The sequence below is a fragment of the Notolepis coatsorum genome (genome assembly GCF_963971535.1).
Source record: "Notolepis coatsorum genome assembly, chromosome: 13".
In the NCBI taxonomy this organism is placed as follows: Eukaryota; Metazoa; Chordata; class Actinopteri; order Aulopiformes; family Paralepididae; genus Notolepis; species Notolepis coatsorum.
The window spans coordinates 55,199,775-55,223,853 of NC_140177.1; the positions used below are offsets into that span (position 1 = coordinate 55,199,775).

At 44.3% G+C, this 24,079-nt stretch overlaps 1 protein-coding gene across 1 annotated transcript in view; it reads right to left on the bottom strand.

Annotated features, from left to right (window-relative positions):
• Nucleotides 1-15,789: 15,789 nt before the first annotated feature.
• LOC311238990 (phosphatase and actin regulator 1-like) overlaps nt 15,790-24,079 on the bottom strand; it is a gene marked incomplete at its 3' end in the record, with an annotated part of 91,511 nt that continues 83,221 nt past the window's right edge. The window contains exon 10 of the mRNA XM_084327207.1: nt 15,790-15,866. Within this exon, the coding sequence (XP_084183333.1) occupies nt 15,790-15,866 (77 nt within the window). The remainder of the gene's footprint in view (nt 15,867-24,079) is intronic.

Here is a 24,079-nt window from a genome sequence, read left to right on the forward strand (position 1 = left end):
TAGTATAGGCATATTATACATTTCCTGAATCCTTATGGTCCTGAGAGTGTTGTAGATATTGTATTTTGTGTCTCTGTTGCTCCTAGATGACACAATGCTAAAAGATAGTATATCATTTAGGCGAAAATCGTGTAAAATGTGTGTTGTTGACTGTTAGTCAAGTTAGACCACGCTCACAATGGTTGACACTGGGTGCTGTAATCCCGAAGTTGAATGTAGAATAAAGCAGGAAGCCGGACCAGCACTCTCAGATTTCAAATTTTAATTGCAGCCGGATACATACATGTTTCAGAACCAATGTGTTCCTTCTTCAGTGTTGATGGCTAGAGAGTGCTGGTCCGGCTTCCTGCTTTATTCTACATGTTGTTGACTGTTCAAAGAGCTCCAGTGACCTCTATATTGGTCAGAAAGATTCACATCTTAGCTTGAATGAAAGATGACATAGTCCCCTTCAAGATTATACCACACACAATATTGTGAAACATTGACAGATGTCCTCTACGTGAGTCTAAACAGGATATGCGCCAGCATCTGAAATGCAATTTCCTGAGGGGGTGGGTATACTTCATGACTTGATAATTATGATAAAGCTACCACTCTGGAAGGGCTATCATACAAAAATATAATCTACAGACATAGATCTTTGAAAAAATTATATGTAAGTTTATTCACCCTGAGTGGCACCGACAAGTGAAATGTTGGCCTCTGGCCCATGGACTACAGGTATTGTCTGCATGTTTAAACTTGAGCATCCGTGTGACATCCTTCAGGTTGTGCGAGTAGATCTCCTCCGAGCATGCCCGGGGGAAGGACACAGCGATGATGCGCTATGTGATTGTCAGGTCAACGTTCTGAGTAGCCTATGAGTACATTTTCTGATTCAGAACTGAGAACACTATAGAAAAAAGCTCATTTGGGTCTTAAAAACATTCTATGGCTCCACAAAATCTGTCTCCCATGCATTGTCAATGGAGCATCTCCAGACTTTATACCTGATGACAGGTTTGAAAGTTTGAGTCTTACTTCTCTGGTTTCTGGCTTTTGGAGAGAGTAGCACATGTTCACAAATATTAGTGTAACTTTCCGGCCATGGAAATAACATATTGAAATTCTTAATTTGGGTGGTTCCCCTTTAAGATTAATAACAGGTGGGCGGCTACGTGGTGCAGTGGGCAAGGCGCTCACCACGAATACTGGAGACGCTGGGTTCGCCTGTTCGAGCCCAGCGCTCCACATTGCTTTCAGTTTAGCTGGTCGTCCGTACTAATACACATTGGCAGTATTAGGGGCAGTGGCGGCTCGCCACCGGGGGCGCTAGGGCGCCGACCCACCTGTTATATCAGAGAAGAAGAAAAAAAAACTTGTTTGTTTTTTGTTTTATAGCCCTATAAATAATATAAACTTAAAATGAATAATATTTACTCATTTTAAGTATGTTTGTGTTTCCAATGCACAATATAACGTTAATATATAAAAATAAAAAATACTCGTTTTCCTGAACAGGAAGTGACTCACTTTTTTTTATTTCTTTTATTTTTTTGTATTTCTCGGCCCGGGCTAGACGCGATAGCGCTCTGAGTGCGCGTCACGGTTTGATCGCTGTATCCGTCGCAGCCAATCAGTGCGTAACGCGTTGTGCATTGAAATATGACTATTATGTTGGAATCCGGGCGCGATTTGAAGCGGTCTAGGCAACAGCGTCAAGAATTTCTGTAGCCGCATTTCGCGGAGACGCTCTCTGATTGGCCGACGTCAGTTTTTTTTCCGTAGCAGCATTTCGCAGAGACGATCTCTGATTGGCCGAATCCAATTTCTAATGTTCCAATTCTAGCTTATTCCTAGGTTGGTGGTAGTTGTGTTGTTGTGAGATGCAGCTGTTTGTCTTAGAGCGTGACTGCAAGTTCTTTAGACGGTTAAGCTTAGGCACTCTTTCAAAGTTGGTTAAGGTTAGAGTTTGTCTTAGAGCATGGCGATAGAACGCCAGGTAGTTTGCAGTCTGTTCGACGCGGAAATGGACAAAGAAATGAAGTACTTGTGTTGTGTGGTGCTAACTGCTAACAAGCTGAATGAATGAATGAATGAAAACTTTATTAACAGATTGCAGAATGGGTACAGTACAGTACAGCTCAATACATACAATTGTTAAGGGGATGCAGACCAGAGAAAGACTTTCGTCTTGTTTACATCAGGGTCCCCCATTTTCAATTCATCGTAACATATATGACATACATGACATACAGATAGACAGTACTGCTCCATCTATACATTTATATATAACACTTGGCTAACAAGCTATATGGCGGATGCAGTCTGGACACAGTGGACAGTGGTCTGGAATACATCAACAGTGGATTATACACTTTATCAAGCCCTCCTGCCCTGGACGTTTCAACTAAACAGTGAGTCTCTCTCTCTCTCTCTCTCTCTCTCTCGCTATACACAGCTGTCTCCGCGAAATGCGGCTACGGAAAAAAGTATTGACTGTGCTTGCTGAGACGATAATAGGCTAGCGATTCAAAACGCGCTGCTGTGTTGTGAACTATAACATTAATTTAGCTGCTGCTGATGCATAATGAATGAATGGTGAGTTGTTTAAAATGACAATGATGTTAATTATTTTATTTGATTGATCCGAGAGACAGAGAGAGAGATTGCTCCAGAGCAGTGGCGAATCCTTGTGGAAGCCAACGGAAGCCATGCCTCCCTATAAATTTCATATCAAATTATGAAATATGAAATATGAAAAAAAAAAAAAAAAAAAAAAATATAATTTTTTTTTAATATAGTTTACATTCATTTTCATCTGTGCATCTGTGTTTTTTTTTTTTTTTTTTTTTTTTATGTCTCCCTCTTCTCCTTCTCACTCCCTCTAACACACTGTCAGACTGTGCTCACTACTGCAGAGGAGAGAAGCAGTGGGTAGGTCTCTTTCTCCAGGCTTCCAGCATTATAGAGTGAGTCCAAACTCCAAATCCGATCCTAGCCAATCAGATTCGAGCTGACTGCCACTTTGCCACACCCTAAAAGTTTAAAACGGAGCTGGGAGGAAGACGTTCAGCATAATATTCCACCTGGAGGCGGGGCAGGTGCCATATTTTCCCCTCTGCACTCTGAACATTGTATTAACCCGTAACTGTTCCCACGGGCCGAATATTGCCCCGATCCTCGCGAGATTAAATCCACGGGGACCTCTCGGCGTGCCGAAGCTTTTCCTAAATCACTTCCATGAATGAATGAATGAAAACTTTATTTAACAGATTGCAGAATGGGTACAATACAGTACGGCTCAATACATACAATTGTTAAGGGGATGCAGACCTGAGAAAGACGTTTGTCTTGTTTCCATCAGGGTCCCCCATTTTCAATTCATATAGACATTTATGACATACACAACATACATGACATTTATGGCATAGGGACATATAGGTATTTAGTACTGATACATTTGTGACATAGGCGGTATTCAAATATACAGTACTGTTACCCCTAGATCCTGACAGAGTATATACATATGATGGGGAGGGGACTGTACATTAGGAGGGGGTGGGTGGGTGGGAGGGAAATATACATACGGCGGGGAGGGAATATATACATGCGGTGGGGAGGAGACTGTCTATTAGGAGGTGGTGGGGGTTTTGGGCATTTACGGTGGCCAGTTTCGAATTGCAGCCTCCCGTAGGTGCTCTTTAAGGGCGGTTTTGAATGTGGGCAGGGATTCACATTCCTTTACAGCTTTGGGTAGGGCGTTCCACATTGTTGTGGCATAATTGCGGAACGTGTTTAGTCCCTTGTTTGAGCCGAATCTGGGTTTAACATGATTTGTTGAGCTTCCTCTGGTGTAGTGGTTGTGGTATTCACTGACCTTTGGGAAGTATTTTGACATGTACATGGGCACCCCGGTCGTATAGTGTATCTTGTAGACCAGGCCCATTGCAAGTTGCTGTACTCTGTCGTCTACTCTAAGCCATCCTAGGTTGGCAAAGTGGGCAGGGGTGAGGTGGGTTCTGGGGTTCAGGTCAAGTAGTAGTCTGACCAGTTTGTTTTGTGATGTTTGTAATTTTGTTTTAAGCGCCTTTGAGGTGCTTTGGTACCATGAGGTGCACGCATAGTCATAGTACCCTTGAATGAGTGCTCCTGCCAGAGTCTTCAGGGTATTCTTGTTTACCAGAGAGGAGATCCGGTACAAGAATCTAGTTCGTTGGTTGACTTTTTTTATTACATTGGATGCCATTTTGTCACAGGAAAGATTTGCCTCTAGGATGGAACCCAGGTAGGTAATTTCGTCTTTCCTTGTGACAATATTGTCACCCACTGTAACTGAGAAACCGTCGGTCTTGCTGAGTTTGTTATTTGAACCGAAGAGAATGGACTCTGTTTTGCCCATGTGTAATGATAGTTTGTTATCAGCGAGCCATATGCAGATTTTGCCTAGTTCCGTGCTGAGGGTTTTTTCAACCTGCAATTTGTTCTTGTCAGAGACCAGCAGGGCTGAGTCGTCCGCAAACAGGAACAAGTTGCAGTCACAGGCTGACGACATGTCCTTTGCATAAATTAGGAAGAGTAGCGGTCCTAGTATGCTTCCTTGTGGAACACCACAGCTCACTGTGAGGGGGGGGGATAGAGTACCGTTTACCTCTACCATCTGTTCTCTCCCCTCCAGGTAGGATTGCATCCAGCTCACTGATAGGCTATCAAAACCAATTGCTTTTAGCTTGTCCATTAGAATGGAGTGATTGACAGTGTCGAAGGCCTTTTGTAGGTCCAGCATGACCATGCCGCAGTATTTGCCAGCGTCCACCTCTTGTTTGATGTGGTCGTTCAAATAGAGGAGGCATGTGTCAGTGGAGTGGGACGTTCTGAAGCCAGATTGGAATTCGTAGATTAGGTTTTTTTCCGCCAGGTACTTTTCGACCTGTTCGTAGACTATTTTCTCCATGACTTTCGAGATGGAGGTAAGAATAGAAACAGGGCGGTAGTTGCCTGGGTCTAATTTGCTGCCCTTTTTGTGTAGAGGGGTCACTCTCGCAATTTTGAAGTCCTTGGGGACGTGCCCCTGTCTTATAGAGAGGTTTATTATGTGTGTGATGACTGGGGTGATGGCGGCTGCTGCGTCTCTGAGGAATTTGGAGGGGATGTTGTCATGGCCAGTGGCCTTGTTAGGTTGGAGGGCGCTCAATTTTTTGAGTACCTCATCGGTTGTTACCATTTCAAGTTTGAAGTCGTCTTTGTGGACCCCTAGGTTTTTGTAGTATGCTACTATGTGTTCTACCCCATAATGCCCTGAGTGGGAGGGTAGTTTGTTTACCAGTGTTGTGGCTATGTTTGTGAAGAAGATGTTTAAGTAATTGGCTACATCCAGCTTGTCTGTGATGAGCGTGTTGTCCGTCTTTATGTTTATGTTTGAGAATCTGGTTTTAAGTTTTTTACTGCAGCCTAGTTGATTATTGAGTAATTTCCAAAGTTCGCGGGGTTTGTTTTTGTTTTCCTCCGTTTTGTCGTTGATGAAATTTCTTTTTGCGGTTCTGATCATGATGTTTACGTCATTTCTTAGTCTGTTTCTTTGGATTTTTAGTTCAACCACGTGGGCTTGGAGTTCACTGTTTGAGCTTTTGGAAAGCTTTGTCTGACTTTTATGAAGTTCAGAGCATTTTTTGTCTCTGGTTTTCATAGCGGCCAGTATTTCAGTGTGCATCCATGCCTCAGCGCGATTTTTAACCCTGGTGGTTCTTATCGGTGCCATGTTGTTGAGTATTGCTGTGAATTTGGTTTTGAATCCAAGCCATGTTTCTTCAACCTGTGTACCACTGAGCTCATCTGACCAGTCCAAGCTCCCCAGTTCTAGGTTAAAGGCCTCTCTAGAGTAAGTTTTGAGGTCTCTAGATGTGACTGTTTTGTGACAGCCGGCCTTCTGTTTTAGCTTTTTGCGGGTACAGAAAATCATATAATGATCACTTAACCCGCATGCTATCACCCCTTTACTGGAGATCATGGACTTGTCAGAGGTCAAAATGAGGTCAATGGTGGTTTGTGTTGAATCGCATACCGCATAATCGAAAACGAGGGGAAAAGGTCGGCTCGCGACCCTGAAAATGTCGCGTGATTTTAAAAACGCTGTATTAAGTGAGCCTATTATGGGATCCACGCGAGCTTTCTATCGTGGAAACATCTGGGCGTCCCGCAACTTTTACTGATTCACATGAAGCCCCTAAAATTCTTAGAAAAGGAAAACAGAAAGCGTGGAATAAACTCGCCGAAACGGAAAAGTGTCCCACGGGCGCGCCGTGATTCCGATCCGCGTGAAAATATTCACGGCCATAGAGGAGACCGTGGGACACCTTTTTGCAACCGAATATGTGTCTCGAATTTGCTCCCACGCGGCGCGCAAAATCGCGCAAGGAAAAATCGGACCAAAATTTAACCAATGCTCCAGCAGTATTAATGACCCTGATGTAAACAAGACAAACGTCTTTCTCTGGTCTGCATCCCCTTATACAATTGTGTGTGAATGAATGAATGAATGAAAACTTTATTAACAGATTGCGGAATGGGTACAGTACAGTACAGCTCAATACATACAATTGTTAAGGGGATGCAGACCAGAGAAAGACTTTCGTCTTGTTTACATCAGGGTCCCCCATTTTCAATTCATCGTAAATGTGTATTGAGCCGTACTGTATTGTACCCATTCTGCAATCTGTTAAATAAATAAAAATAACGTTTGACTGGCCGCCGAGCCATACTGTAGTGTACATGGTGACTGCTTGACTTAAAAAAAAAAAAAAAAAAAAAAAAAGTATTAATAAAAATATTGAATAATTTTTTTTTATATAATTTTTTTTTGGCTTCCCCTGTTATTTTACCCACGCGACGCCACTGCTCCAGAGCATCTCAGAGCATTACATTTTCAACTCGACCTCCTAACGTGAACTGCGACCCACAAGGCACCAGCGGCACCAGCCGCTACTGATTAGGGGGTGGGAAACTGATGGGTGGGGATCGGGCGTTGTGGACAGCGACTCCTACAGGTCGGTTGGTGCGCCTGAGCAGTAGAATCAGGAAGCGATGGGGGCGGCGCTATGTATGACTTTGCACATTGTCCACATTGCAGCCGGCTTGTGGGAGGCAAGAAACAGCGTTCGAGACAGGGGAGGGTTGAATTGGATGATATGAAATTGGGATGGGAGAAAAATAGAAAATGGGAGAAAAAGTGGATACAAAAAAAAGATTAATAACAGGTGTGTGCACAGAAATTATGCCTAGGTATGCCCTTCAAAGAATGAGCCCATTGATTTTTTTTAAGAATCCATAATATACTGTACGTGCATTTGATCAGAAGATACACTCCTAGGGCGGTTAGGTGGTCGAGCGGAGATTGCGTTCGTCACCAGCCCCGGAGCTGTGAGCTTGGTTCGCCTGTTCGAATCCAGCTCACAGCTCCGGGGTTGTCACCAGCTTGGCTGGCCGTCTGCACTGATACAATTGGCTGTATCAGAGGGTGGGAGAAGCTGGCGGGGTGGGTCCGGGTCGTTGTAAACAGCGACTCCTACAGTTCGGTCGGGGCGCCTGCTAAGCGCGGATTGGACGTGAGGGGGATAGTGTGGTCCTCCCACACGCTACGCCCTCTCAATGAGAATCCGCGCTGCCAGGTGAAAAGAAGCGGTGATTGGCTGGACGTGTGTCGGAGGAAGCACGTGGTAGCCTCCACTCTCCCAAAATGATCTGACTGTGGGGGGTAAAGCGCAGCGACCAGGAAGGGACTGGGAATTGGCATACGACTAACATTGGGATGGGAGAAAATCGGAGGAAAATGGAGGGGGAAAAAGACAAAAAAAAAAAAAAAAAAAAAAGATACACTCCTTATCTTAAGATAGACCTCTTATCAGATGAACCCAGCAACCTCTGAAGCTCTCGAAAGTGACCAGTCCGGGTCGTATAAATCCATAATTGGTTCCTTGTGAAACAAAAAAACGCCTCATGGGTCTTTTCTCGCCAAAAGAAAAACAGATTTCTGGGATTACTATATGATTTACTGATTATAGGCAAACATTCCAGCTGTTGGATACTTCCAGCACCCGGATGTCTGAAAGCAGGAATGAAACCTATTATGGGGATATTTGGGAGTCTTTTAAGTTTATTGCTGTCATAGGCTATATCAGTGGACCCAGAATGATAAGCAGTTGGCCGGTGTTTGTGTATGTGTGTGTGTGTGTGTGTGTGTGTGTGTGTGTATGTGCTCTTGCACTATCCTTGTGAGGATTAAATGTCCTCACAAGTGTGTGTGTGTTTGTGCGTGAGTCTAAATCATTGCATTTCCCTGGTTGAGAACATTCTTTTCTGCATACATTTCTAGCAGCCAGACATAAATCACTGTGGACAGTCTGTTTTATTATCGAATGACAATTGCATAGTTTTGTGGGTGTTTGTTGCTTATAAGAACATATTACGAATCCATGGGTCCCTGCATATAAGCTCTAGGCCGGGCTCATAACCACAACCTTCACAAACTGGAAAAAAAAAAAATTACCTAGCTTTCTAGAACAGCTTTGGCTACATTCATTGGCAACTAATCAAGCAAACCATGCTTTTTTTATCTACTTTTTCTCCTGTTTTTTATGTGTTTTTATCCCATCCCAAATTAGTTATCATGCCAATTCCCCCCTCCCCTTCCTGGTCGTTGCTCGCATGTGCCCCCCCACTGGTCGGTCTAGGGAGGGTTGATAGATACTATCACATGTCCCCTCCGATACATGCGGAGTCAGCCAGCCACTTCTTTTCACCTGCCAGCGCAGACTCTCATTGGTGAGGTGTCGTGTGGGAGGCTTACACTACCCTCACCGCGTTATTTTTTTTCGTAGCCGCAGTTTGCGGAGACGCTCTCTGATTGGCCACTGACGTTTCTGGTCATGTGACATGTGCGCCCAATCGCGTGACGAGCTGTGTCTTTGCCCATTTCCGCCTCGAACAGCATGCAAACCTAGTTTATCACTGGTTAAGCTTAGGCGACTCTTTCGAAGTTGGTTAAGGTTAGAGTTTGGAATCAGGGCTGGTGTTCTATCGCCCTGCTCTAAGACAAACTCTAACCTTAACCAACTTCGAAAGAGTGCCTAAGCTTAACCGGTGAAAGAAACAGGCGTCACACGATTGGGCGCACATGTCACATGACCAGAAACGTCAGTGGCCAATCAGAGAGCGTCTCCACAAACTGCGGCTACGGAAAAAAATAACGCACCCTCACCATCTCCCTTCCTCGCTGTGCAGGTGCCATGACCGACCTGTAGGAGTCGCTGTTTACAACAACCAGATTACCACCCACCGGCTTCCCTCCCGCTGACTGCCAATGGACCTATCTCAAACCCTGCCCTCTTTTCTTGATCCTCCAATCACAGCTGTCGCTTACCTCAGACTTAAGCGACAGCTGTGATTGGAGGATCAAGAAAAGGGGCAGGGTTTGAGATAGGTCTATTGAGCCAGTATGATGGCCGGCCAAGCCGGAGGCAACGCTGGCAGCCGGATTCGATACCAGTGTCTCTCGCGTTGGTGACGAGCGCTTAGTCCGCTGCGCCACCCAGCCGCTTAGCAAACCATGCTTATAGGCTATATAACAATATATAAATGCTACATTAATCTTTATTATTAATTGTAGAATTCCAGGACACAATAAAATTATTCTGTCTCTTGCTTTAATTGGGGCACGTTGGCTATACAATAGAAGGCTTGGAAACCAAGCACAATCTGCACAAGACATTACATTTAATATGGTAATTTCCAATCACATCATTTTCTTTAAGAAAGTCAATAGTCATTTTACACTGGTATTGGTGAGATAAGTAGGCCAAGTAACCTGTGTTAACAAGCAGGGTTTGAATAGTCACCTGATAGCATGCTACAGCCGCCTAAATACCTTCCAATTTCTTAGGTAAAATAATCTATAAAATAATAAAGTGTTCCTTTATTAATACCCTTCGGGAAACAGGAAATCTTGCTTTTATTGCACTCATTGCAATAACAAAATATTATTTCAGCAGCGTTTTAATTAACACAACATTATAAACAACTAAGTTATAAACAAAAAATTAATAGATTAAAAACAAACTAGAAGATCTATTCATTATTATTAATGTGTATTTAAAAGTAGAAAAATGACAGCACACAAATGTGGAAAAACCAATTTTTTCAAATGGGCTGGAAGTTATGACATCTCATGGAAAGCAATTAACCTCCATTCCTAAACCATTGGTATTGTGTGAAAAAGGATGCAAACTTTTCACCACATATTTCCCCAATGCTCTGTGACACCTGATCCTGATTCCTCGTTCCTCTTGCAGCCTTCGATCCACACCAGGAGCTGCTTTTGCCTGAGAAGCTGTAAATAAACATTATGTGAATGAAAAAGTAAATACAGGGTTTGGTTGTAACAGATTACATGTAACTGGATTACAATAATTAAACTATAACAATTTGGTATGCAGTTACAGCATTGGTGCAGGCGTCCTTAGGGGTTCTGAGAGAAATGGGGGCACGGTTTAATTTCACTATTATAGTTCCAACTAGAAGTCAGCCCAGTGAGGGGATGTATAAGAATGACTATTCTGATCCTACAGTATATCAACGGTATGTAATTCTGGACCCTTCGAATTTTTTCTCGGGACCCCCAATTCCTATCAAATAGGGGTCTGCAGCCTACTTTGTGTCAATTTGGGGGTCCTTGTAGTGAAAATAAATTGAGAACCACTAACTAATGTTACAGATATTAACAAAAACACAGTAATCATATTGCAGGTGGAGATATCCCGTGCATGCAAAAAAAAAAAAAAAAAAAAAAAAACATAGGTCTATAAAAGCATGGATCTCCAAAAAAAAACAAGGCACTCTGTGTGCATTAACAATGCCTGGCTAGTGGCTACACAGTTAAAAACGGTGTAACACTGATGATATGATTAAGAATACAAACGCTATTATATAATAATGTCAATCATTAATTATTGTAGTAAGATGACAATAACATTATTCAAATTATTTATTTATTTAACCTTTATTTATCCAGGCAAGCAATTAAGAACAAATTATTATATACAAAAGCAGCCTGTCCAAAAAGCAAAGGCCTTTTGTGGGAAGGGGGGGGGGGGGCTGTAACAAAAACAAGGTTATGTACATGCATACAAGTAAATAAAATACAAAATGACAGTAGCAATGGTATACAAGGACAACAATAATAAGGGAGAGAAGGAAAGGGAGAGGGAAAAAGAGAAAGGAAGAGCGAGAACCAGAGGGAGAGAGGGAGAGCGAGAACCAGAGCGAGAGAGAGAAGAAAGGGGGAGAGGGAGGTACTGTAAGTGAGGGGGCTTAGGGGGAGGAGAGAATAGTCTGAGGGTTATGCGTGCGATTGGGAGGCAGTCAGCAGGTGCAACAGTCGGTTAAGATCTGTTGCAGATTTTGTTTAAAAGCAGTGAGCGATGTGAGGGCAGTGAGTTTAAGAGTGTTTTGTAAAGTGTTCCAGACAGATGCAGCAGCAAATCGGAAGGTGTTGCGTCCAGAAACTGTGCAGGCTTTGGGGATGGTGAGTTTGATGAAGTTGCTGGACCTTAGGCTGTAGTTAGAAGTGGAGACGGGAGGAGAGGTAGAGAGGTGTTTTACCAAGTATGGTTTTGTAAATTATTTGAAGCCAGTGAAGAAGCCTTCTGGTGTGAAGAGATGTCCAGTCCACCAGGTTATAAAGGTCACAATGGTGAGTGGTGAAGGGTGCACTAGTGGCAAAACAGATGGCGGAATGATGGAGTATGTCGAGTTTTCTGAGGGCACGCTGGGTTGCCATTCTATATGGTGTCGCCATAATCAAATATAGGGAGGATGGTCATCTTGACAAGAGTGCGTTTGGCCGAGCGGGTGAAGGAAGCTTTGTTGCGGTACAGGAAGCTCAGACGAGCTTTGACTTTGGCCTGCAGGTGTTTTATGTGAGTAGAGAAGGAAAGGGATGGGTCTAGCCAGAGGCCAAGGTATTTATAAGAGGTAACAAACAAATGACAGAATAGGTATTGGCAAGCTACCCTATTATCTGTAATATCCAATCAACAACCTGGACTTTCCTCCCTCCCTCTGTCCCAGTGAGCCTCACAAGCTCTGAGACAGCCGCCCATCACTGGTCACGTTAATCAACTCTCATGAGCAGCTCATCAGCGACAGAGGGAACTTTTGATTAGCAGCAAGTAAGTTTCAAGTTCTCTAACAATAGGGCATACATATACTGAGAAACTATTATTTTTTCCGTATTCACAGTAGTATCAATAATAGTTTGCGTCTGCTTTGTCTTTAAAATGTACTATCAATGTGTACAGTATGCAGCAAGTGCACATGTAGGCCAAATGCATTAGTTCAGGAGGTTAATTAAAGAAAGTCATCAAGACCTTCTGATGCTCTTTGTAGAAAAAAATATTCTGCTTGCACATCTTAAAGCTTACAGTATTAGTATTTTTCTTTTGATTTAAAAATGACGATACAGAGACTGCAGATGCATTCAGTAATGATATTTAATAGAATCATGGTGTATCCTTTACATGGTAATCTGTATTTCCAAAGTGAAAAAAAAACATTCAAATTAATCCATTCTCTCCACAAACATGTAAAAAGAAAAGGTTATTGCTGAATTCATATTCCTTGATTCCAGCAAAAATTATAACTTCATGCTCATTTAAGTGGCTCAAGTAATTTGTCAGTGTAGAAAAGACAAGACTTCAAATTCTGCTCTCGGACATGTCATTTGGATAAATGCATTCGTATTATGCTCAATATCCTGAAGTTGTATAGGTGTACGTTGTAGTCTCTAGAAATGATGCTGGAATCATAAGAGAGCTGGTTATAGCACATAATAAATCACCTCATCACTCAAAGACTGATTATAGGTGGCAAACAAACAAAAAAACCAAGACAAGATAAAGTGGGACACTGAATGAGAACAACCTGTGTACTTCCGGAGAGGAAGTGCTCTAAACAAATGATCAAAACCACTTTCTTTGTTCATGTAAACCACAAAATGTGCATACTGTATAACCATTTTCTATGTCCTAGTTCTTGACTTTCATTGGGTCATCCTACAGTGCTGGGAGACCTTCAGAATGAGGGAGCGTAGTTATTTTTTTCTTTGCAGACGGATGAATGAAGAGTGGGAGGCAACAGCCCTTTTACGCTTTCTAATCTACTCTGTATGACAAGCAAGAATTTCATATTGCAACCTTTTTTTAAATAATGCAGTTGAATAATAATACTTTTTTTTATTATAATAAATCGGGGCCCATATACAAGCGCCTTGGAATCGACGTACCGATCTAGTAATACATTTTACCAAATCATTAAGATTCAATAAGCATGATTCTGATTCCTCTACGGGCCCTTGTGTTAAAAACAGCCAAATCCTTAACCAGTGCACATCATTTCATCAACGAAATGGACATAAACACTTGGGTCTCAACTAACCCACAAAGATCTATACTCTACGTCAACAGAATTGAGAGTGCCATTATATCATGTTTTCTCAAATGGAATTTCCTTTACATTTTAAATCTAATGTTCGCTGAAAAAGGCTTCTGCAAAAACTGCTGAAGAGGCAGATTTAGCAGGTGGCTCAATCAAGGAAGAAAACAAAGGAGCAGCCGTCCTTACTCTATAGCCTTCATAAAGTAAAGTAGAAAATAAAATTAAAAACCCTGAAGTGGGGGATAGAGCACTTTACAAGCACAGTAAAAAATAAATAAAAAGGGTAAATGCATTCAATTTTCTTATTCTTCTCCACAAACAAGGAATATTACTTATTCAAAAGCTCAGAAAGAAAGAAAACGACATAAAAAAATTATTAAAAAAAATAAAGGAATGAACCCGACTGAAAAAGGTACAGTGTATAATAGTGCAAAAAAATTATAATCTGTAAAGGATCATACCAGTCTTTTTGAATTGTTGGTTCCAAGTCATCCTTCTTGCGATCCAAAAATCACTGTGCCATTCTTTCTTCATAATCTTTTACCATTATACTGCCAATTCACCACTGCCATAGGCTTCCATTACTTCCATCTGAAAATGTGTCTTAAACATCATATAAACCCTTTAAAAGTCACCACGTCTGACTAAATTGCCATGCTAACATCTGAGGTGCATTTATTTTCCTGAAAGGTTTTTGTTTTTCCCCTGAAAAGTTGCTCTACACATTTTCAGATATACTTGAAACCAATGGCAGATGCGAAGCAGCAGAAAATAACTATCAAATCTTTCAATAACGGTAAAAGATTATGAAAGAAAGAATGGCACAGTGATTTTTGTATCAAGGCAAGAATGACTTGGAACAAACATGTCAAAAAGACATAATGGTATGGTCCTTTAAACATACCAGCTCAAAACGAGAAAAATAAAGTGTAAATAAAAATAAATATGGTGTATCCAGCTCTCGGTTCTAAGAAGCTTCGACTCTGTAGTCCCAAGAAGCTGCGACATCCCCCTGAAGCTATGGAAATTGAGCAGTGCTGCTATAAAAAATGGACGAGAAATTAATATAAAAAGCAGTAGAATGTTGTCCACACTATATGCAGAATATGTCTGCCAGCTGCATTGTTCAACATTTTTATAATTCCTGACATGAAATGGAACATAGTCCAGCATGATTCTTCTTAAAATGTTAAATCTTTCTACCTCCGTATAAACAAAATTTACATTTGGAGAGAGAGAGAGAGTGCAGCCATATTGCCCCAAACTCTCAATTTCACAGTTAGCAATTAGACGTTAAGAGTTGAGAGGGGGAAGGGGAAGATAAGGAGGACTTCATAGTAATGACACAATGGGAACTCTAGAGGGCGCTATGACCCAAGGAGAACAGAGAGAAAATATTGCACATGATTCTAGTGTTGGACCCCTTCCCTCCCCACGTGTCTTTTCCGTAAGCCATTTCCAAGAGCCACGATAACAGCAGTAAACATGGATCTCCAAATGACCGGCGAGTGGGTTCATCAGGACAGGGCCCTGTGTCCACCCCTACAGAGGTGTCCATATTCCGCCTATACAGTCCGTGGGATTACAGGGGGTAAAAAAAAGAAAAAAGAAGGGATCGAAACACAGCAGTAGTGTCCACCGAGAGCGGGTGTTTAGAATCAAGTCCAGCGGTGTCACCGATGAACAAAGCAACAAGGGGCCCCACATAATCTACAGCACAGTGGCCCTCAACAGAGATGGAAAGTGTCAGTCAAATCCAAAGTGAGACCCTCCCACTGTACCCCGGCAGAGAACTCCTGGGAACTCAATGCAGAGGAGGGCGGGGCGGCGACTGTGAGACGGTCTTCGTCGTGAGCTCCGCAAGAACAAGGGAACTGAGAGAGGAGAGTCAGGAGTCATGATGTGCTACTTGCGGTGGTATGAAGTGGGTTGTGTGTGTGTGGCTGCATCTTGGCTGTAGTACCGACTCAGTTTGTGTGTGGGTGGGGGGGGGTCTTGAAAAGGCATTTAAGAAGACATGGCCTTAATTGTAGAAACGGGCACCATTGACTGTCCAGCACTTAAGATTCTCAGTGGAGGAGAGCGCCAGTCTGGCACTGCCCTGAGACAGTCTACTACGGCCTGTGGAACCTGAGGAGAGGGAGACAAATTATTGAATCATTTAAACCAACTACGGTATGTTCCATCATCATTCAGCAGTCTATACCATTGTAAATATAACCCGATGTATTTTTAAGTATAGCATTTAAGTATTTACTGCTTCCCGGGTTGATGCCCTTTCAACGTGACATTCACCAGCATGTCGACTTGCGTGAGCGAGTATTACCTGGTTAGATGACGACTCGACTCGTGAACTTCCATTTCGTTGCTCTTGAAATCGTTGAGTTCCTTCCGTATGGCTGCCTGCAGAGGACAAACAGGATAAGGGTTGAGAGAGGGCATTCTTTATGTATCATTTATGCTCATCTTATGGCCATGAATGATTCTATACTCCATGGCCCTCTCAACACAGCAGCAATCTTCTTTTTCTTTAATGTCCTCCTTCAATTCTGAGACACAGCGTACAACAACAAACAAATCTGTGCCGTTTATAGCTGTAGTCCAACATAAATGCATTGCTCAAACCCGCCCTCTTTTCTCACTCTCAACCTGCCACTCTCAAATTCTGTGATCGGAGGATCAAGATAAATTAATCATCAATACACTCTAAACCTTACTGGTTAATTCCTGCAACCTTTGACACATCCTCGATGTGTGACATCACCTCACGGCTTGCTGCTCATCAGATTTACAATGAAATACTGAAATACAATGAAAAAAAACCGAAAATGGATTAGAGGGGCACTTCTTCATATAAGCTCCTGGTAGGGTATTCTTTCAAAAAGTATTTTGCTTCTAGTTATCATATCCAATAATATATTACCCAGTATCATTTCTTAACTGTCCAAGCTTGCTGTTTGGGATTATTTCTGAATTTGGGTTGCTTTTTAATAATGACTGTAAAAGGACCTTGAACAAACTTGCACTTGCAAATCTGATAAGCAGCCATTCATGAGGTGCTGTCACACCTCTAGGATGAGTCAAAGGTTCCAGTAACGTTTCTACTTTTAAATGTTTAATGTTTAAAGTTGTACTAAAAAGTAAAAGTTTAAACTTTTTTTCTGACTGTCTATTCTTCTGATAGCAGGTGTTTAATCAAAGATCCCTGCTTTCTAATCTTGCACAAGGACCAATGGGTATGGTGGGTTAATCTTCCATTGATGGGGATTTGATTGGCTGTTTTTAAATAAAGTGCGGCTGCAGGATTAATAACATTAACGTTAGTTCGGCCAGAGAAACAAACCGACGGAGCTACCAGGAGCACTACCAAATGAGCTACCCAAGCACAGATTGGGAACCTTTAACCAGTTAACCAGTAGAATAGAAACTGAATCAATAGGACGGTTCACATCCTTAAATGATAATTTTGCTCGCTGGATAATCAATGGCTGCCATGTTTAATAATGTTGACATGTAAATGAGACTCGGAAAGCCGATGTGTGTTTACCACTGCAAAAACCCTCTAGTAAGTCTCCTACACAGTGTCCCCACCAGGGCTGGGATCACTGCAGTTTCAATTTAATTAATTCTAGAATTATAATATGGGAATGGGTCGCAGATCATTCAGTTCAGCACCAGGAGACAACGCTACTTCTAGCAACGCGATTCGACTCCCAGCGAGACACGGGAAGCCATTTCCGAACGTACTGTATCTAGGGGGTATGGGGGCCGAAATGATTTTGCGGGCGGACACATACTGTATGTAATGGCCTTCTCTTGCAGAAAGGCGCAACAAACACAGGTACTTATTTATTTTTAAAACCCTTATTGGTAAACAACCTGTTTATATCTCTTCACTGTTAGATTGGAATATTGGAACCTATTCAACTCGATCGAATGACTGGATGGTTCTTAGGGTCCCTCAAGTTTGTTCTGATCTAGGCGCACCATGTACAGCGCTGCGATGCAACACGGCCGTCCCGGGTTCGACTCCCGAACCCGGCGACCTTTGCCGAAAGTCTTCCCCCGTCTATCTCCCATACTTCCTCTCTCTCTCTCTACCGGACTGCCTGGTAACAAAAAACAATAAAATATCTACCAAAAACATAAAAAAAAAATGTGTTCTGATCTAGGGAAGTCAGCTTTTTCCTTTGATGCCTCTAACTCATGGAATGTCCTCCAACTCTCTCTGAAGTTGGAGGCTCTCCCTTCCCTTGTTATATTTAAACCTATGATTTCAGACAGAATCTTTACTCTGGTGTTTAATGGTCTGTGAATATTGCTTTTATTATGTATTTGTAGACATCTGAATATGTCTAACAATAATTCAATGTGTCTAACCTAATTCCTTTTACTCTACTGTGCCCACTGACCCCTCTTGATCCTCAGTGGAGCATGCACTGGAGTGCCGTCGGGGGGAGCTGGTGTGACGTTGGGCAGGACAGACATCAGGTGAAGAAGGATGGGCTGAAGGTGGAGCTCAGACAGCGGCGCACCCTCTTCGTCGTTTTCCAAGAGAGGGAAGAGGTCGCGTGGAGTAGGAGCTCCGGACATCAAGCATGCGGGATATAAACCCAGTTACGAGGCGGGTTATTAATAGAATACGTGATAGCTTAGCTTTCAGTTAATGCTAAAGAGACTTTGTGAACGAAGAAGCAGACGAGCTACTGCCGAAGAGTGCGGTAGATATTGCCTACGTTGCGTTTTAGTTAAAGTATAGGCGTCAGGACAGGGGGTCGCTTGATCCACAGCTTAGCTTCAGTTAGGCCTAGGGCACAGTTTAGTCCGCGTGTCGCTTCACCTCTCCAGCCGAGCAGTGGACTACTCAACGGACGTCGCGGCACGGCACGCACCTCCAGCAGTCACCTGCCTAACGTCCACCCAGCCCTGCCTCCTGGTACCACGGGACGTCTCGACGGCCATCTCACCACACGGACGGTCGTTGGTGGGAGCGGGCCAAGCTTTGGTTAAGTACTCTCCAGCCTGTTACCGTGAGTGCTCCGAGTGATGGAACTTTATTGGTAGACTTTCTCTTTGTGCTGCGCGGGCCCTTTTAGAGGCGAAGAGAATCAGTACTTTGAACTGGCCCGTGTACCATTGGTTAGGGGCGCCCCGACGTTTGTTATTTTGGGGGACTGCCGGCTTAGATAGGACTTTTGTTTTCAATGTGGGCCCACTGTCTTTTGGTTAAATGTGTGTGTTGTGTGATAGCCCAGCATTTCAACCCTTAAAGGGACGGGTTCCATTACTGTGTATTGACCGGTGTGGAAAGAGATTTAATCATCGTGTTGGGTAACAGGGGAGCTACCAGCAGCAGCTAAAGAGGCTAACAGGGGAGCTAACAGCAGCAGCTAAAGAGGCTAACAGGGGAGCTAACAGGGTAGCTAAAGAGGCTAACAGGGGAGCTAACAGGGGAGCTAACAGCAGCAGCTAAAGAGGCTAACAGGGGAGCTAACAGCAGCAGCTAAAGAGGCTAACAGGGGAGCTAAAGAGGCTAACAGGGGAGCTAACAGGAGAGCTAACAGGGGAGCTAACAGCAGCAGCTAAAGAGGCTAACAGGGGAGCTAACAGCAGCTAAAGAGGCTAACAGTGGAGCTAACAGCAGCAGCTAAAGAGGCTAACAGGGGAGCTAACAGGGGAGCTAAAGAGGCTAACAGGGGAGCGGGAAGCGCTTTGTTCATTGGGTTGCGTAAGCGGGAAGAGCTTTAATCATTGTGCCTTGTGTTAACAATATAATTTCTTCAGTAAAGAACACTGAATGGGAGCACTGTGTGTGTGTCTGTTACTGTGTCTGGTGTATTAACCCCTTTCTGCCCGGGTAATGCATTTTATTGTTTAACCCTTTCCCCACCCCCTGCCTAAGCATCATTGGGACAGGTCTCTGCTCATCAGCAAGGAAAGGTACTGCTTTGGGGAGAAAATATATCATCTATCACTACTGCCACCGGGTGTGGGAGGGTGCGGGTAGGAGAAGTGTGGGTGTGTGGGGAATTACTGCGAGTCGCCCTGGAGGGCAAGAAGGACCAGCGCACCACCCCTAGGTTAGTAAATCCTAGGCCCCATCCACTCCCTCTGCTAAAGCTCCACTCTAATACTCCTGCACTACAGTCGGGATTCAGCCGGACTCAGATCTGCTGCATTCCCACTACCTGGTGACAGAGTACATCTACTCTCATAAAGCAGGGATAATCCAACCTGCTACATATTGTTTAAATTTGTACAATCGTTGTTTCTGTAAATGAGGGAAACCTCAGAAGCTTACGATTTTAAATAAAGGTTGAAATTAAATAATACCAAAATGTTGGTAATTTTGTTTTTCTCACCTTGCAAAGCAATCATTTCCACGGCTTTGATTTCAGAGTAGACCTGTACTGTATGTGAAATTTATATATATATATATATATATTAGAGGTGGGCATAGATTAATTTTTTTTATCTAGATTAATCTATCTGCAATCCTGGATTTAATCTAGATTAATCTAGATTAAAATGGCTCAAAAAAAAGAAAAAAAACCTGCCGAAGGCATTCAAAATATGTGTGTTTTACCCAAATAATGACCAGAAGTGAGTCCTTACTTTTTCTTTCCTCCTTATGTTTCTCAGGCCAGGTGGCCCATTACACCATGAGCCCATCTCCCGTTTCCAAAATGCATTACAGACTGTTTGAAAAAGCTGTTTTGCTATGATAATTGGTAATGAAATATCAAAATAATGTTCAATAAGATGTACTTGTGTTTAATAAGTTGTTTTATTCAGAAGTTAACACAAATAAATAATATTACCAGTACAGTACAGTATCTAGCACACTCTCAGGAGCAAAACAGAAAGAAGCATTTCAAACTTGAACTATGTGACATGGCTTGACTCAATCAGTCCAATCTCTATTTTTCCTTCTTCCACCAGTCACTCAGGCAGACCAGCTTGTTTTATGTAGCGGTGTCTACTTATAGTGCGTGCCTATAATATTTTTCCCATTGGGTGCCAGAAAGGGCCAAAACCCTGCCAATGCAAATCAACTGCTCCAGTGGAGTTGCTCAGTGGCCAATGGTGTCAACTGTGGTTGTACTGGGCAGCTCCCAGGTGTGAATGGAACTGTGTGAATGTGAAGCAGGGCGTTCCTGAAAAAGAGCATCTGTGCTCAGCGAACCTACCCTGGGTAAATAAATGTAAAAAAAAGAAAAATGTAAAAAAAAAAAAAAAAAAAAATCTTTTTGATTAATGGGTTAATTATATTATCGCGCGATACTAGTATCGCGTTAAGGCAGCACGTTAACGCCGTTAACGGCCCAGCTCTAATATATATATATATATAAAAAAAAAAAGGATGAATTTGCAAGCTAATAATACCTTTATTATTACTTATTCACCCACAAGAGTTTGTAAGATGAGCAATTCTGAGTTAAACTGGTCCTGGACTTGGATAACTAAGTGGAACATGAACACACATGTATGTATGTAAATGAAAAAAGAGAAAAAAAGAAACATAAGTTATATTATCGTACTTGGCCATCGCGTCCCGCTCTTAAGCCTATCGAGATATCCCTTCTCATGTACCTACTGTACTCCACTAACGAAAAACAAATACGCCCACACCTGCCGGGTCCCGCCCCTATGGAGGCGTAGCCTATAAGACACTAGGCATGGTCACCAAACACTCTTCCTCTATTTCGTTTCCATCATAACGGTCGCAGTGCGCCTTATATAACTAGTTGTTATGAAAATATTTGAGAAATTGCGTAATGTTGAAAGCTTACCAGAGGTTTGTTTACCCCTGGAATCTTCGGGGCATGTTTCCTCGTCTGACGGCAGCAGACCAAGGGGCAGCGTACAAGGGTTGGCTATCGGGCCAGCTTGTACACAGGTAGGTCCTGTGTCATCAGGCATTGATGTTGGTGTTAGTAATGCTGTGAAGTGTGTTTCGGCGCCAGGGCCGGGGTGGCTTGGTGAACATTCCACTGCAGTGGACGTTTTCCTGGCTATCCTGGAGCATGCTGCTTACACTAATGCTACTAATGCTACTGCTAATGCTAATGTTGATGCTGAAATGGGTCGTTGTTCTAATACTCCCCGCCGAGGGACGTTGTCGCTTTTCCCTCCTCTTGCCCAGTTCATTGATGAAGGTCAGTCGGTTGCTAATGTGGGGGGTTTCGCTGAGTCTTATTTACCTTTTTTACGGGTAAAGGGGCTAACAACAGGGTGCAGGCCGAGTGTACCGTGGCTGCGTAGCCAGGTAGCTTTGATCCTGTGTCCCGGCGGGGATGAACGATGTCCCACCCGGCCGATGCTTGAGAGCGAATCGGCTCGGAGGGTGGCAGTATGGACGGATGAGTGGTATACTGCTGCAGGATGGTTTGTAGCGGCGGCCAGTGTTATGGCTCAGCTGGCTAGTTTCCTATCCACATTGGCGTCGGGTAGTGGGGCTATGGGTCCAGCCGACATGTTGCATGTTTGTGGTGTTATAGAGATCTTGACTCAGTCGCAAGCTATAACTGCGGGGAGGATTAGGATGCTATCAACGTTTGTTGTTAGGCATGTTTGGTTGGAGCACTCTCCTCTTGGGGAAGAGGATAGGTTTTCTCTCCTCACGACTCCTTTTTCCACGGAAAGTCTTTTTGGTCATTCTGTGGAGGCGCAGGCGGTTGTTGATCTGGGTCCCACACCGCCTCACGCTGTGCAGCCAGAGGTGGGAGCACGGCCTCGTCAATGACTGTGGCGAGGCACTCGACAGGCGGCCATGTTTCCCCCGCCAGTGGTGCCCTGGGCGGAGAGTCAACAGGGATCCACAAGGCCGACAGCCTTGGCGGCCGAGGGATCGGCCATTTTGGGTGTATGCGGCTTGGATAAAACAAGCCGTTGTCATTCTGCCGCGAGCTGCCCGCTCCCCGTTCAATCCTCTCTCTGTTACCCACAAAAGCGGGGCTCTGATTGTTTTCCTTTGGCTGCGGGCCGCGAACCTTCTTTGAAGCGCATGTGGCCCCATTCTTCACTTCTCATGGGGACAGGGGCTGACACCCAGTTAATGGCTGAGCCTGGGTCTGTCCGTGAGAATGTTGTGCTGTCGCGTGGCTCCTGCACCACACTGTGTGTGATGGGGGAGTCTGGTGTTACGGCTGCCACTAGCTACAGTGGTCAGCAGGGGGACTCGAGGCCTCTTCTGTTGAATGCACAGCAAGGGTTACCCCGGCCTCGCCTTCGCCAGGCAGGGTATCGCGCTGATGCCTCCCACTCCCGTGAGAGCGGCAGTGGTCTGCAAAGAAGAGGCGAGCGTGATTTGGGTGATAGCAATATCACTGCAGGGCTTCGGCGTGTAGGAGCCCATGGGGCTCTCATGCCTTGCGTGTCTAGCTGTGGAACAACTCCTCAGCATGCGCTAGAGGGGTGTTCAGGGGGGGGGTGTGTGGGGTGTGTGTCAACCAGTTTGATGACAGCTTCTCCCGTATCAAACCGGCCCTTTCTGTCGGGGTCCCCCCTTGGGTGCGTCGCACAGCGGGAGGGACCGGGCCAACTATCTACTGTTCCTTGCGGCCCAGCGTCAGTTGACGGCTGGTGCGCTGTGGGATTATTGTCACATATGGCGACAAGAATGCCGTTTGGGGGTGTGGATAGAGAGAATGTTGACAGAGGGGCTTGTGTTGCAGTTCGCGCAACCACAACCTCCGTTCTCAGGTTTGGTGCCGACCCTATTGTCAGGGTCAGAAGCAGTGACAGCCCTGGCCGATCTCTGTTGGCGAAGCAGGCCGTAGTCATGGTCCCGAGAGAGGACGCGATGTCAGGCGTCTACTCCCGTTATTTTCTGGTGCCCAAGAAAAAGGGGGGGGTCAGACCTATACTGGATCTGTCCGTGTTCAATCGGTTGATTGTAGCGAGACCGTTCAGGATGTTGACCGTCAAACTCCTTCTGCTTGCTGTCAGAAGGGGAGACTGGTTCACCTCCATAGACCTGAAGGATGCGTATTTCCACATCCCGATTTTCCCTCCTCACAGGAAGTTCCTGCGGTTCCTGTTTCAGGGCGTAGCGTACGAGTACCAGAGGCTGCCGTTCGGCTATTCTCTGGCTCCCCGTCGTTCGGAGGAGGTTGCCAGGTCTCATACCAGGCTGGTGGTGGAATTCCTCACCAGGCTGGGTTTTGCTGTGAACTGGAAGAAGAGTACGCCTATTCCCAGTCAACAGGTGGAGTACTTGGGCTTGACGTTGAGGTCAAGGACCATGATTGTAACCCTCTCGGAGCAGCGGCGGGTGTCTATCCTTCGCACGCTCAGGGGTTTCCGTCTGGGAGGGACGGTCACGGCGCTGCAAGTGATGCGCCTGCTCGGTAAGATGTCATCTGCTCACACGGTGGTTCCTCTTGGCCTCCTCTTCATGAGGAGGATACAGTGGTGGTTTTTCTCTATGGGAATAGATCCGGTGAGGGACAAATGGAAACGGTTGACGGTTCCTTTGTCGATATGGGGAGATCTCGCCCATTGGAGGAGGCTGGGTATCCTCACCATTGGGGTCCCCATGGGCAGCAGGCGCTCACACGTCACGGTCTTCACCGACGCCTCTCTCACGGGTTGGGGAGGGACGTGTCGG